The 14,963-nt window shown below is 51.6% G+C and overlaps 3 protein-coding genes across 4 annotated transcripts in view; 2 read left to right on the forward strand and 1 right to left on the reverse strand.

Moving 5' to 3' along the window:
* The window catches only part of LOC115559454 (neoverrucotoxin subunit beta), a 544,561-nt gene that overhangs the window by 363,085 nt on the left and 166,513 nt on the right, over nucleotides 1–14,963 (reverse strand). The window lies entirely within an intron of this gene.
* On the forward strand, nucleotides 317–5,518 carry yipf3 (Yip1 domain family, member 3). Its single transcript, XM_030378209.1, has 9 exons — nucleotides 317–590; nucleotides 1,117–1,323; nucleotides 1,707–1,813; nucleotides 1,950–1,995; nucleotides 2,292–2,384; nucleotides 2,667–2,798; nucleotides 3,233–3,346; nucleotides 3,694–3,817; nucleotides 4,791–5,518. The coding sequence occupies exons 1-9, from the start codon at nucleotides 525–527 to the stop codon at nucleotides 4,931–4,933; spliced, it is 1,032 nt and encodes a 343-aa protein (XP_030234069.1). The 5' UTR covers nucleotides 317–524; the 3' UTR covers nucleotides 4,934–5,518.
* On the forward strand, nucleotides 5,762–11,116 carry lrrc73 (leucine rich repeat containing 73). The gene is made up of 6 exons (XM_030378212.1): nucleotides 5,762–6,811; nucleotides 7,436–7,596; nucleotides 8,050–8,172; nucleotides 8,482–8,582; nucleotides 9,655–9,901; nucleotides 10,782–11,116. The coding sequence occupies exons 1-6, from the start codon at nucleotides 6,540–6,542 to the stop codon at nucleotides 10,850–10,852; spliced, it is 975 nt and encodes a 324-aa protein (XP_030234072.1). The 5' UTR covers nucleotides 5,762–6,539; the 3' UTR covers nucleotides 10,853–11,116.

Below are 14,963 nucleotides of genomic sequence, written 5' to 3' on the forward strand. Positions count from 1 at the left end.
ATAGAAATAAAAAGATGATCCTAGACCTGCGGGCGTGCGGGCCTGAAACTGCAGGCTCCGGTGTTTCAGAAACATACTATTTAAATGTCAGGGCATGATATGATGATAAACATTTTTTTTTCAACTGGTGCACAATCTATATAAGACCTATATATATTATATGCATAATAAAAAAAAAAGGGCTTCAAAAAGAGTACATTAAATTACACATTACAAGATATTAACAGAAACGTTTAGATTAATTTAAACAATTTTGTGTCCAGAACTCTATCTTCCCCGAGCTACATATCGCGAGGATTCCTCCGGCCACGTCGACGGTGTTACGTCAGGGCAATATGTGACGTCAGCACGTTGTTGTTTTGACGCAGGCGTTTCACCATCCGGACTTTACGAAATTCTGAGGTTTATTTTGTTGTAATAAACGCGTGCTAACGCTGAACGACCGTTGAACGACCGTTGAACGGTGCGGACCGAACTAGTTGCTCCTCCCAGTGACCGGCCACGGACCCTCCAGCTCCCAGAAGATGTCTGATGGGGCCAAAAACACGAACACGGAACCGTGGGGCGGCTTCGACGACCCCCCTGTGCAGGTAGGAATGGAACCAGCAACCCTGACCCGACCCCCTTCACATCACCCCGAAACATGCATAACGACGTCCGAAAGGATCTGATCGCTTGTTTTAAAATAAGTGTTGTAAAGCGAGTGGCTGGTTTGTTGTTGTCACACACACACACACACACACACACACACACACACACACACACACACACACACACACACACACACACACACACACACACACACACGATGTGTGTGTGTGTGTGTGTGTGTGTGTGTGTGTGTGTGTGTGTGTGTCCGCAACCACTGGTTTAATAACAAAGGTTACTGTCTGATTAATATCCATTCTACTGGTTATAGACAGCTGACATAACCAAGTAATAACATAAACAGCAGATCCACGCCTGTTTCCTGAGCCTTCCTTATTGGTTCAGCTCATTTCTCTAACAGTAGGAGTTCAAATGATTGTGTCACAAAGGCTTGACAAACGCCATCGTCTTGGTCTCCCATTATTACAATCTATTACAATCTCTCTCTCTCTCGCTCTCTCTCCCCAGGGTAGTGGCTCGGCCGTCATCGACATGGAGAACATGGACGATACGTCGGGCTCCAGCTTCGAGGACATGGGCGAGATGCACCAACGCATGACGGAGGAGGAGGAGGAGGGGCCGGGGGGGGCGCCGGGGGAGGAGCCCGGAGACGACGGCGAGTTCCTGGGCATGAAGGGCATCAAGGGGCAGCTGGGGCGGCAGGTGGCCGACGAGGTAGGAGGGGTCACCAGCTCACCGCTAGCCAGGTTAACTAACCCTGCTCAGAGAGGGTCACTAGTTAACTAACCAGGTTAACTAACCCTGCTCAGAGAGGGTCACTAGCTCACCGCTAACCAGGTTAACTAACCCTGCTCAGAGAGGGTCACCATCTAACCGCTAACCAGGTTAACTTACCCTCCTCAGAGGGTCACTAACTAAGCCTACTCAGAGAGGGTCACTAGCTCACGCTAACCATGTTAAATAACCCTACTCAGAGGGTCATCATCTAACCGCTAACCAGGTTAACTAACCCTGCTCAAAGAGGGCCACCATCTAGCCCTGCTCAGAGAGGGTCACTAACTAACCAGGTTAACGGCCGTGTGTGCGTGCATCCCCAGGTGTGGCAGGCAGGGAAGCGCGAGGCGTCCAAGGCCTTCAACCTGTACGCCAACATCGACATCCTGCGGCCGTACTTCGACGTGGAGCCGGTGCAGGTCCGCAGCAGGTAACCCCGAAACGGCTGCTTCTGATTGGACGACATGAGAGCCAATGGCCACAGTCTTAGCCGGTGCCATTTCCAGAAATTTGACAGATAGGTCTGGTCTCTGTGGGCGTGTCCTAACACTAACGTCTCCTTCCAGGCTGATTGAGTCCATGATACCTGTGAGGACCATCGCCTTCCCCCAGGTAGGACCCTCTCTATAGGACCCCCCTTCTATAGGGGTTAGACAGTACAATAAGGAGCAGGTAGGGGTTACACAGTACAGAGACAGGTCATTGTGTGGTTGAAGCGTGTTGTGTGCCGTAAGCGTGTCGTGTATGTGTGTTGTGTAGCTGAAGCATGTTGCGTGTTGTGTGGTGTAAGCTTGTTGTGTACGTTGGTTGTGTGGTTGAGGCGTGTTGTGTGCGGTTGAGGCGTGTTGTGTAAGCGTGTTGTGTATGTGTGTTGTGTATCTGAAGCATGTTGTGTGTTGTGTTCGCAGAAGGTGGCGGGGGAGCTGTACGGGCCCATGATGCTGGTCTTCACCCTGGTGGCCATCCTGCTGCACGGCATGAAGACCTCCCAGACCATCATCGTAAGACCCCCCAGACACATGCTTAATGTTCACTTTACTGTCTGCGTGTGTGTGTATGCATTCGTGCGTGTGTGAGAAAGTGGTACCATAAGTGCTGACCCAGTGTGTGTGTGTGTGTGTGTGTGTGTGTGTGTGTGTGTGTGTGTGTGTGTGTGTGTGTGTGTGTGTGGTACCTGACCCTGTGTGCGTGTGTGTTACCTGTACTGACGGTGTGTGTGTGTGTTACCTGTACTGACCCTGTGTGTGTGTGTGTTTGTGTGTGTGTGTGTGTGTGTGCTGCAGAGGGAGGGCACTCTGATGGGGACGGCCATCGGGACGTGCTTCGGCTACTGGCTGGGCGTGTCCTCCTTCATCTACTTCCTGGCCTACCTGGTCAACTCCCAGATCACCATGCTGCAGACCCTCTCCTTGCTGGTGAGTCCCCAGCCAGGGTCGGGGGTTCTATTCCCGGGGCAGCCCAGTAGCTCCAGCATTCGTCCATCTTGGATCTCCCTCAGGGCTGTAGATCTCTGTGTTGGTTTCGACCAGAGAAAGACATCATCTAGGTTATTATAACACCAATAACACCTTAATAGGCATTCATGGAACTGTGACGTCAAACATTCCAAGATCAAATGATCAGATGTACTTTATTCATCCCTGACATGATGAACCGGTCACAACAGCATGTCAGACACACAAAGAGTTAAGAAAAAATACAGGAAATGGATTTATGGAGGCTAAACTGGTCTTCTGGACCACCTAGGTTCCATTTATTGAGCTCGTAGTAAAGATGGCTGCCGTCGGAAGAAGCAACAGGTAGAATATCAAACCCAGGAGTGAAACAGGTCTTTGTTATCGTCTCCCAGGGTTACGGGCTGTTTGGGCACTGCGTGGTCCTCTTCATCACCTACAACATCCACTTCCACTTCCTGTTCTACGGCCTATGGCTGCTGGTGGGCGGGCTCTCTACCCTACGCATGGTAAGACACTACATCTCCCATCAGCCACCTTGGTCAGAAACAGACACAAGACTCGTGTACCAGACAAACAGACAGACAAACCTTCGTCTGGTAAAAATATTAATCTGTACTGTTTAGTCCCAGAAGCTAAACGTGGGCGTCACAGCAGACCGTATGTACCGGTATTAAAAATGAAATGAGATCAAATTACAAACGAACAGAATATGTCTATCACAATAAAGGAAATTAAGAAATGTAGATGCAGTAATAAATGGATTGTTACATAGATAAATTAGAATATAATCAGTATCATACCCCTTGTACCAGATAATGTACAAGTTGAGCGTGCTGCCCCTCCCCTCCACCAGGTGGCGGTGCTGCTGTCCCGGACCGTGGGCCAAACCCCTCGGCTTGTCATCTGTGGCACCCTGGCTGCCCTCCACATGCTCTTCCTGCTCTACCTGCACTTCACCTACCACAAGATGGTGGAAGGTGAGTCCACCTACCTTGGGGCCATAGATATTGATACTGATTAGCTATCGCTTTCGGCTTCTCAGCATGCGTCAACAGTGCCGCCGTCTTGCCGCGGGGTAACACCACAACTGAATGAATGAACGTCCAATGGGGCAGACGTCTTTTCCCAGTCAAAATCACTATGAATCTCCTTCCTTTAAGCAGTCTTCAAGAAGGCTGGTTTCTGACATAAGTCGGGCGTAAAGTATATAGATCTTGTATTTTTTTTATTATTTTTTTAACCAGATGGCGGCGGCATTAGCGCATTCTCAGGCGATATCTAGTGTATATATTTTTTCCTGGGGGCCGCACACCGCACGTTGTGTGTTTTGGGGCCGACTTCAGGCACCTCTTTAGGGGCGCAGGCCGAGCAGAGCACTTATAGGAGGGCTTTTTGTCCACATTTGGTTGCCATGCAAACAGAAAGAGATTAGACTAATGGGTCCTGAAAGCTAACTTTCAGGACCCAACCCCCCCCCCCCCCCCCCCCACCCAGTGGGGGCGGTGCTGCAGGAACCTGACCAGAACCAGGTCAGCATGCAGATACGGCCCTGGCCTCGTTAAAACTGGGCCTCGTTAGAATGGGGCTGGGCCCACAGGCGCTGGGATTGGTTTAGTTTTGAGGCGATGACGAGGCTGAGAGGTGGACCGGTGACTAATGAGTCGGGTTCCATTCAGCAGCCCAGTCGCTGATCATAAACCACAGATCACCGGCTCTGGGTTCATTCAGACTGGGGGCACTGGGACCCAAAGCGAGGGGGGGGGGAACCCCACAACGTCTGTTAACACGACCCCAGCGGATGAGGACCGCCTAGACCTGTCTGAGGAATGCACCGCTAAAGGTGCACGTAATGGCTGTTCCGCAACCAATCAAAAGGCCTCAGAGGGTTCCGTCTCTGCCAGCGGAGCCTGTGATTGGCCCCCGTGGTCACATGTTCCCCTCTGCTCTCAGGGATCCTGGACACCCTGGAGGGGGTCAACGCCCTGCCCATCCAGCGGGTGGCCCGAGACGTGCCTGTGCTGGCCCCCGCCGCCATCAGCGTCACCCTCAACACCACCCTCCAGACCCTGGGGGCGCTGCTGCAGAGCCACTGAACACCTGACCACCTGTCTGACACCCCCCCTGTCTGACACCACCGACCACAGGCTGCGGAGGGGAACATGTATATATTTCAACACATCGGTCAGGGCAGACCTACGTCTTCACCCTCCTCCAACTCCTCCTCCCCCTCAAGTGTGGGGTTCGGCTAAATGAACTGTACACGAGATGGTATTTGTACACATTGTTAGTATATTAATATGTTTGTAAGGGGTATACGTTGATATCATGGAGCTCCAGAGGTTGTTGTGAGCGCTGCTGTGAGATGAAGACCAGCTGAGGCTGGACCACGAAGACGGAGTCTCCCTGTGAAGGATGAAGGGGTTTCCACGGCTACGGCTCCCCTGTCCTGCCCATTGATGAGGTGATGGTGTTGAGGTGCTGGGGTTATGGGTCAGGTATTTACCAGATGATTCCGGTCTGATCTTCTGAATCTAAATCCTTTATGACTTTCTTTTGAATGTCCTTCATTCTGCTTGCTGTTGTTTTAGTTATTTTCATTATTTTGGTTCATTTTCGTTACATTTGTATTTATAGGGTTATGGTCCAGGGAGACGCCTGAAATAAACTTTTCCGTCGTAGCGCAAGTCTTTATTTGACACTACGCCACACCTTAAGTTATTACCGTACGCTATAACTCCTTATTCTACAGAGAAAGCAGAGAGGAGGGCAGGGAAATAGAGTCCTTTAAAAGGATTGGCATGAATTTACCACGCACACAGTCAATTTTGATTTATTTTTTATTTTGTACTGTATATATAGATAATGAGGTCGAGGGTTGTGTTTGTAGGGGTCATTTTGGTATGTAAATAAATAAGAACAGATTCTGACCGCGGCCCTGCCTGCCGGGTGTAAGTCCGGGTCAGGGTGTCAGTTAGGGTGTTAGTGCTAGCCCGGTCTCGAGCTCAGGTGAGCTGCTGCTAATACCAGTCACGTGACCAGGAGGCTCGCAACATCCGCGAGGAGGACCGGAGAGCAGCCTCCGAGAACGGAGTCGCTACGACGGAAGACGTTACAGGGGAACGTTCGAGAACGACATCACCGCTTCGTTTCAGAGCACGTGATGTAACGGAGCAGCCGGAGCGGGACGCGGCGCGTGCGTCGGAGGGGGGCGTTGTGGAAAGAAGCGCGTGTCCATAGTAACAGACACCTGCAACACAACCGAGCAGCGCGCGGACACCGACCGGCTCGAGCTCGCGAAAGACAGCGACAGGTCAAGTCAGGGACGGCAGGGAATGTGCGTCGCGAGACAAAGTGTCGATAATCGACACATTTAAAGTGACGACAACAGCAGCCATCATGGCGGTACCGTATCGATACCAGCGCGTGGCCTCCTCCACTCTATCGGCACCAGGTGACGTCAGCGCGTGAAGCGTCCAGCAGCAGTTCAACTTCCTGAGTGGAGCTGATCTATAAGTTACCCGCGACCCCGTGATCACCTCGCCCCGTTTTACTTCAGTACGTATCCGCGTGCACACGTGTGCGTAGTGTAAGCGCCGTGGGGATGACATCACGTACGGACTAGCGGCGGTGGTCGTGCGTGGTGTTGGCTCGGTTCGGTTCGGCTCGGCTCGGTTCCGAGTCGCACGGCCCCCCGGAGCGATGCTGCCGGGGTCCATCCAGATCACCGGGGAGGCGCTGTCCGGGGCCGAGGTGCGGGACATCTGCGACGGCCTGCGGGAGAACGGCGTCCGCCTGCTGTCGGTGCGCGGCTGTCAGCTCAGTGACCGGGACTTCGGCCGCGTGTGCCGCGGCGTGGCGGACTCGCGCTCCCTCGCGCAGCTGAACCTGAACCTGGGCGTGGTCTCGGGCCTCGTTCGGACCCGGCAGCTGGCGGACGCGCTCGAGGCCAACCGCTCTCTGCAGACCCTGTTGTGAGTAGACGGCAACCACTTAGTGAATTTTTACTGGGTTATAAAGGATTGATGTAACTTGAGTGCAAACTTTATTAAAGTATTAGTGTTAGGTTTAGGATATGTATTTTGCCCCTGTTCACTAGTATTTTCTGAAATTATGTCTTTCTTCACTTTGGTCCCCAGACCATATTCTTTATGAAAATACTGAAGAATAAAGTCAGTCAATTAATTAATTCTCAGTGTGTAAGATTGCGACTCTGAGGATGAAAGGAACTTGATAATAATTCTGTCCACTCTGAGACGCGCTGGTCGGCGTGAGTGGGAGGGGTTTAGGGTGAGTGGATAGTAGTAATCATGTAAACAAAGAGGTACGGGCCGGCCAGCATCGGGATGTGAGTTCATTGATAAGCTTATTAGAATCACTATCACATCAGTGTTGACCAGACATACTTTCAGGTAACCATGGTAACAATGAGGCTTTCACCTCGACCCCCTTCTCCTCTTCTTCCTCTTGCTCTCTCTGGCATTCAATTCAAGATAACTTTATTGGCATTGAAAGCAACATCACAATAACAAACAATCACACGAGGAAAGTAAAGTGCACTATAAAGTCACAGACCATAACACAGACCCCCCCCCCAGCCTCCACGGGAGCCCCCTCCTGGATGCGGGCCTGGTGACGCTGAACGCGGCGCTGACCAGCCACCCGTCGCTGGTCAGCCTGGACCTGGGGGACTGCCTGCTGGGGGACCAGGCCCTGGGGCTCGTCTGCGGCATGCTGCCCCCCGACGGGGCCAAGTCAGGTAGGACCCCGGCCCGGAGCGCTGCCACGGTGGGGACACACACATCAAGACTCTCACACTCACTCACTAACTAACAGTCACACACACACACACACACACACACACACACACACACACACACACACACACACACACACACACACACACACACACACACACACACACACACACACACACACACACACACACACACATCTAGACTCAAACTCACACATACACACACACCGCACATACACACACTCACTCCTACATCTACACTCACTCACTAACAGACACACACATCTACCCTCACTCTCACACACACACACACCCTCACACACACACACACACCCACACCCACACCCACCCCCCCACACACACACACACCCCAACACTCCCCCCTCCTCGGGCCCCTCAGACTGTGTGGTTGTGTCCCCCTCCCCCTGACTGTGTGGTTGTGTCCCCTTCCTCCAGGCCTGAGGGAGCTGACGCTGAGCGCCAACCCAGGGATCAGCACCAAGGGCTGGGCCCGCCTGGCCGTGGCCGTGGCCCACAGCTCCCAGCTCCGCGTGCTCAACCTGGACTACAATCCCCTGGGTGAGGGAGGGAGGGCGAGGGAAGGGGGGAGGGAGGTGAGGGAAAGAGAGAGCGAGGCTGAACTAGCTCTTAAGTGGTTCTTCTCTGTGCTAGCAGACCTCCTGCACATCGATGTCCTACTAATGAAATGTGAAGCTCTCCTCAAAGCACTCGTTAGTGAGGAGCAGAGCCCGGTAGAGCTCAGAGGAGGAGGTGCAGAGAGGAGGTGGAGGAGGTTGTAGTTTCCTCCGCTCCCTCTCTTCTCTCAGAAGGTTCTGGACCAGAAGGTTCTGACGGTGTGGTTCCCTTGTGGTTCTCTGGTGGGTGCAGGAGACCAGATCGCCGGGATGCTGGCGGTTGCCGTGGCGTCCAGCAGAACCCTGGAGGTGCTGGACCTGGAGGGAACCGGGCTGTCCAACCACGCGGCCCAGGTACCCGGCAGAACCCCCGGGTTCTCCTCTCAGATACTGAGGAACATCTAGACCAGCCTGGAGAGGATTTAAAGTGATATAATTAAAGTGATGAACATGTTTTACTGGTCCACTTCCCTAGAGTCCCATGGACAGTAGGGCTGCTCGATAATAGAAAAAATCATAATCACGATTGTTTTGGTCATTATTGAAATCACAATTATTCAATGATTATTTTTGAGTTTGAAAACATGTTGTATTTATTCATCATGTCTCTCCCAAAAAGATCTTTGTAACTGAGAACTTGGCTTAAAAAAATACCTTAAAGACCACCATAGAACCTTAAAGAAATACTCAAAGGGGTCAAAAAGCAAATTTTCCAATCTAAATTAATATACAGATATGTATCCAGCTGTTCTGCCCTTTCTATAAAACATTCAAAAAAATAATAATCTAACGAAAAACTTGATTATGTAAATCTTGGTGAATGTTTGACGCTAAAATCGAAATCGCGATCAAAATTCAATTAATCGCCCAGCCCTATCTATACCATATCTACACACACAGAGACTGTGCTGGTGCTGATACGCCCCACCAGGTGACACTGTTGTCAAAGTAGTGGCCATCTAAAGAATAAATAAAGCCGCTGTGTTGCGGTGAGACTAGACGTAAAGGTTGGACAATTCTAGCTCTAGTTGTTAGCGCTGTGCAGTGGCAGACCTACCTTATGGGCTTTACCCCAGCCATTGCTATTGGACCCATGGCTTTTATTTTGATATTGAGGCAAATCATGATCACTATCCTATAGTATCCATTTTTTGTGGGTCTCAAGGTCTATTTCAAATGCAGTTAGAAATCAGGGACAGTTGCTTCGTTTTGTTGATAGGCCAAAATAAATACGTAACTTACTTGCTCCTTCTCAGTATAACATTTCTTGGGGAGTCAAATTCCTCCACTGAAAAGGGTGTAAAGTGCTTTTACAAATCTCGGCTATCTATCTCTTCTCTGCAACTAGTTGTGTAGCGAGAATGCTGCTGAGGGAGGAAGCCTGTTTGATTGACTGTCTGCATTGTCCAATCGTGTGGTCCCTCAGGTGTTCCTGGACATGGTGCAGAGCTACCCCACCAGCCTGCGGGTCCTGGTCCTGGCGGAGAACGACATTGCCCCGGAGCTGCAGCAGCAGATCTCCGACCTGCTGTCGGAGGGGGAGGAGGAGGAGGACCCCGGGGCCCCGCCCACCCACCCCAGCCCCGCCTACTCCAGCGACATGCTGCCCCCCAGGGAGAAGCAGCACCACCCGCACCACCAGCAGCACGCGGGCCCCTGGATCCCCTACAGCAGTAAGGGCTGACCCCCACCCTCTCTCTTTACTCCGCCCCTCTGGACCTGCTGCCCCTGGCTTCTGTTAACCCCGCCTCCAGTAGAGGGTCTAGTGGCAGCACTGGGCTGGGCTATGCTGGAGCTACTGGGTCCACAGTACTGGACTGGACCTACTGGGTCTACTGTACCATACTGGGCTTTAGTGGACCTACCCGGTCCACAGTACAGTACTGGAGTTTACTGGAGCTGCTGGGTCTACAGTACAGTACTGGACCTACCTGGTCCATAGTACAGTACTGGACCTACTGGGTCTACAGTACTGGACCTACCTGGTCCATAGTACAGTACTGGAGCTACTGGGTCTACAGTACAGTACTGGACCTACTGGGTGTACTGTACTGGACCTACCTGGTCCATAGTACAGTACTGGGTCTACAGTACAGTACTGGACCTACTGGGTGTACTGTACTGGACCTACCTGGTCCCTAGTACAGTACTGGACCGGGCCTACCTGGTCTAGGGTACAGTGCCAGTACTATACTGGGTCTAGGGTACAGTACCAGTACTATACTGGGTCTAGGGTACAGTACCAGTACTATACTGGGTCTAGGGTACAGTACCAGTACTATACTGGGTCTAGGGTACAGTGCAGTACGGTAGTCCATAGCAGTGACTGACTTAATGAGTCTTTCTGAATCTTTCTTTCACTTCCCCCTCGACCTTTGACTCCGTCCGACCTCCCTGTGTAGCACTAGTCTGCCGGGCTCTAGTGGAATGTAATCTAATCTGCCTAGCACCGCGGGGAGATTGTACCGGCCTCCCGATCTGAATGCCTTGCTCGTGGCCTGCGGCAGCAGCGGTCTGTAGTTACAAACCCTCTCTGTTCTTTGGTTCCCACAGACCCCGCCCCCCACGTGGTCATGCTGACATCAGGTCTAGATGACAGCCTATTGTCTGAGACCGAGATGTAAGCCCCTCCCCCCCTCAATCATCCCCAACTTCCTGTCGGAGCGTTAGGGAGGCGGTTCCGTCGGAGCGCAGTATTGCAGTGTGTGTGTGTTTACGTGCGTGTGTGTGTGCGCGCTGATCTATGTAGCACTTGTAAATAGACTAGAGCGGTTTCCATGACAACCCACCGAGTGACTTCCTGTGATGTTAGCGCCGTGTCGCCGCCCGGGTTCTGGCGGCGAAAAAACACGAAGTCCGAATAAATCAGTTTACATCTTGGTACAAGACCGGGCTGCTGTCTTCTGTCACGCACGCACACTGCAGGCTACACACTTAGGAAACACAGGCTACACACTCTGCAGGATACACACACGACAGGCTACACACTTATGCTACACACACTACAGGCTACACACTTATGCTACACACTTATGATAGAAGCTCAAGAAGCTTATTGTTGTTATTCGGGGACACATAACCTAGCGCCTCTGTGGTCGATCGTCTGTACACCTTTACCTGTGAGACACGCCTCCAACACCCCACGCCAGCGGAGGGTGCGGCTCCGCGGTATGACATCATCACAAGGGGACGGGAGCCAACAGCCATGCGACGAGACGACGGCAAGACGGATCCATCATTGATGACATCCTTCCCGTCGCTAGGCAACAGGGGTAAACGACAGCTGGCTGTCGTTTACCCCTGTTGCCTAGCGACGGGAGGACAGTTTGTCTCCGGCCACACGCACACACACACACAGACAGGACGGGGGGCGCGCTAATGAAGCTTGTTAAATATGCAATCGCCGGGATGTCTCGTTTGGGTAGTTAATCAGCCGCGAGACGGGTCGTTAGCGGGGTTAATTATAACCCGTTATGACGGATAGTACGTTGAGGCTGGGGTGGTCTCTGGGTGGGCTGGGGCCAGGGGCGGAGCTATGGTGGTCTCTGGGTGGGCTTGGGGGTGGAGCCGGGTGGTCTTCGGGTAGGCTGGGGGCGGAGCCGGGGTTGTCTCCGGGCGGAGCCGGGGTGAGAGAGGTGGACGACACCTGGTCATTTATTGATGAGGGGGGATGAATAATAGATGGTGGGTGATAGACGATACCTGGTGCCCTCACGGCTAGGTTTACCACACATTGGGGAAAGAGTTCAGAGAGAGAGAGCGAGATTACACAGATAGCCTTATTTATCCGAAGGGCAATTTATTTGCAGCTTACCCAGTCATCAAAAGACGACTTAAACACTCAAGACAATTCAGTTATGTCAGATACAAAGAGGTGTAGAGAGATAGTTGGAGATGGAGAAAGATAGATGTGTAGTAGAGGGAGGTAGATAGAGAGATGGACCCAGCATACCTAGAGTCAAACTTAATAACCTGACACCAGCATGCCTCTCCCACACATTTCTAACCTCGACCAGAGTTTTCAACTATTATTAGTACTTGAGTCGTGGTATTTAGGGGGGATACATTTTAAATGTGTACATTCTGTAAAAAACTCTTGTTCCATACAGACACAGACAGCTCCCAGACACTTATTCAGTGTCGGGGAGGGGGGGGGTTAGAGGCATTTTGCTCAACATTTGGTGCATTTGAGATTAACGACTACACTATAAGGTGGGTCCTAGTTCTATAAAAAACACATAATGTATGACAAAAAGCAGTTGCTAATAAAAGTAATCTGTAGTTTAGTGTCTAGAATTGCAAGGCGTTTCAGGGGAACAGTGAGACCATGTGGTGTCTAACGGGACTACACCTACTGCTGGGCAAATAAAAGTTCAACAGACCAGTCGACGGCAACAACAATTACGATTAAAATATTTTATTTGTTTTAAAATATACATTGGATTACAAATTCTGAAAATAAAATTAGTCGTTTTAACAGTCTTTTTTGTAGTTTTTCCTTTTCTGTTTACAGTCATGTTCGTCCCGACAAGAAAAGATGTAGATGTAGTGTTGAGGGTACCGGATCAGAGCCGGATCAAACCGGTCCGCTGGGCGGGAGACCGAACAGACCAGTTTATCTGAACCCACTCTGGTTCCGGTTCAATAAACCTGTGTGTTTTAACATTCATAATTTCAACCATTTGCTGTCAAGTCATATTTAGGTACTGTTTATTTTATAAAACTTTGGGTTCTTCATGTGTTACCATGGAAACCTACATGACCGGAGGGTCCAGGCCAACCCAGCACAGGAAGTAGGTGACAGCAGACCGGAAGTAGGAGGGTACCAGACCATCAGTACATTATCTTCCACACGAGTCAACAAATAACACACAACTTGGACCAGGAATGAAAGCTCTCCCTCTCTCTCCCCATATATCCCTCCACCCTCTGTCTCTCTCTTCCTGGACAACTTTTGTTTGCTGAAATGCATGCTGGGATATGGGCTCTATTTCTCACTTGGTTGTGAAATATTCAGTAGAGCTGACATCATCTTTGCCCGCGGTTAACCTGTTCCTGACTAGCACGATCCGCTACAACAAACAGCAAGCACTTAGAGTAGCATGGCCCGCTACATCAAACAGCTAACATTAGCATGTTACAGCCTAGACTTTTCTGTTCACACACACACACACACACACACACACACACACACACACACACACACACACACACACACACACACACACACACACACACACACACACACACACACACACACACACACACACACACACACACACACACACACACTTTGTTGCAATGTGAACTCCCAGTGGAGAGAAGCCAGACAGGGGAGGGAGGGGGATGACAAGAGTTGATGAAAGAGGAGAGGGGAGAGGAAGACGAGTGAGGGGAGAGGAGGAGCAGGAGGGTGGAAGATGACTTTGATTAAGAGAGTTCCTGTAATGATCTCGGGCTTCAATTATAATCAGGAGTGAACTTTAAATCACATTAAAGTTGCAGGACCACTCTCCCCCCGTCCTGGAACAGCTGTTCAGGTCTCTTACGACGCAGCGCACGCACACACACCTCCTTTGTATTCACGGTGTTCTGCGCCTCCTGCATACTTGAGGGATTATTAAATATTCACTACTTCCTTCTCCCCGCGTCTGACGTCCCGAAGACCTCCTCCTCAGCCAGGGAGACGCTCAATTATTCAGCATCCACGACCTAGAGCTCAGAGGAGTCACCCTGCACTGAGGAGGAGGAGGAGGAGGAGAGTCACCCTGCACTGAGGAGGAGGAGGAGGAGAGTCACCCTGCACTGAGGAGGAGGAGGAGGAGAGTCACCCTGCACTGAGGAGGAGAGGAGGAGGAGAGTCACCCTGCACTGAGGAGGAGGAGGAGGAGGAGGAGGAGAGTCACCCTGCACTGAGGAGGAGGAGGAGGAGGAGGAGGAGAGTCACCCTGCACTGAGGAGGAGGAGGAGGAGGAGGAGGAGGAGGAGAGTCACCCTGCACTGAGGAGGAGAGGAGGAGGAGAGTCACCCTGCACTGAGGAGGAGCAGGAAGGAGAGGAGGAGGAGGAGAGTCACCCTGCACTGAGGAGGAGGAGGGGGGAGGAGGAGGAGGGGGGAGGAGAGGAGGAAACACAAGGGCTGGACAAGCCGGGGGTGGGGAGAGGGAGGAGAGACACAGGAGGTGAAAGTTCCAGCGGTGTCCTGCCGGGCTCACTGTGCAGAGAATGGAGATGAATAATTCAGTGTGGAGCCAAAGCGACACCAGAACCAGCCAGAAAACCATCGGCCAAACAGTCACCCAACCAGACAGTCAGCTAAACGGCAGCCGTACCAGAGAGCAGGAACAGGGTGTGGGTCAGCTTAGCTCAGGAGGTAGAGCAGTTGTCTTGTAACCGAAAGGTTGCTGGTTCGACCACCAGCTCCTCCTAGCTGAGTGTTGACGTGTCCCTGAGCAAGACACTTAACCCTAACTGCTCCTGACGAGCTACCTGACGATGTAAGTCGCTTCGGATAAAAGCGTCTGCTAAATGGCATAATTGTAATTTTAGGAAAAATCACCGTGGCAACTTTGACTCCGTTACCGTGGACAATTTACGAGATGGAGAATTCAAATCCTGAACCAATGACGTCCGCGGTCAGACTTTTCGTTGTGTTGCCGGGGGTGACCCCTGCAGTCTGCCCAAGAGCCATCAGTGAGGTCTGCATAACGGGCCACCGGTTAGGACCTGTACCCCA

Source organism: Gadus morhua, chromosome 15 (genome assembly GCF_902167405.1).
Source record: "Gadus morhua chromosome 15, gadMor3.0, whole genome shotgun sequence".
Taxonomy (NCBI): Eukaryota; Metazoa; Chordata; class Actinopteri; order Gadiformes; family Gadidae; genus Gadus; species Gadus morhua.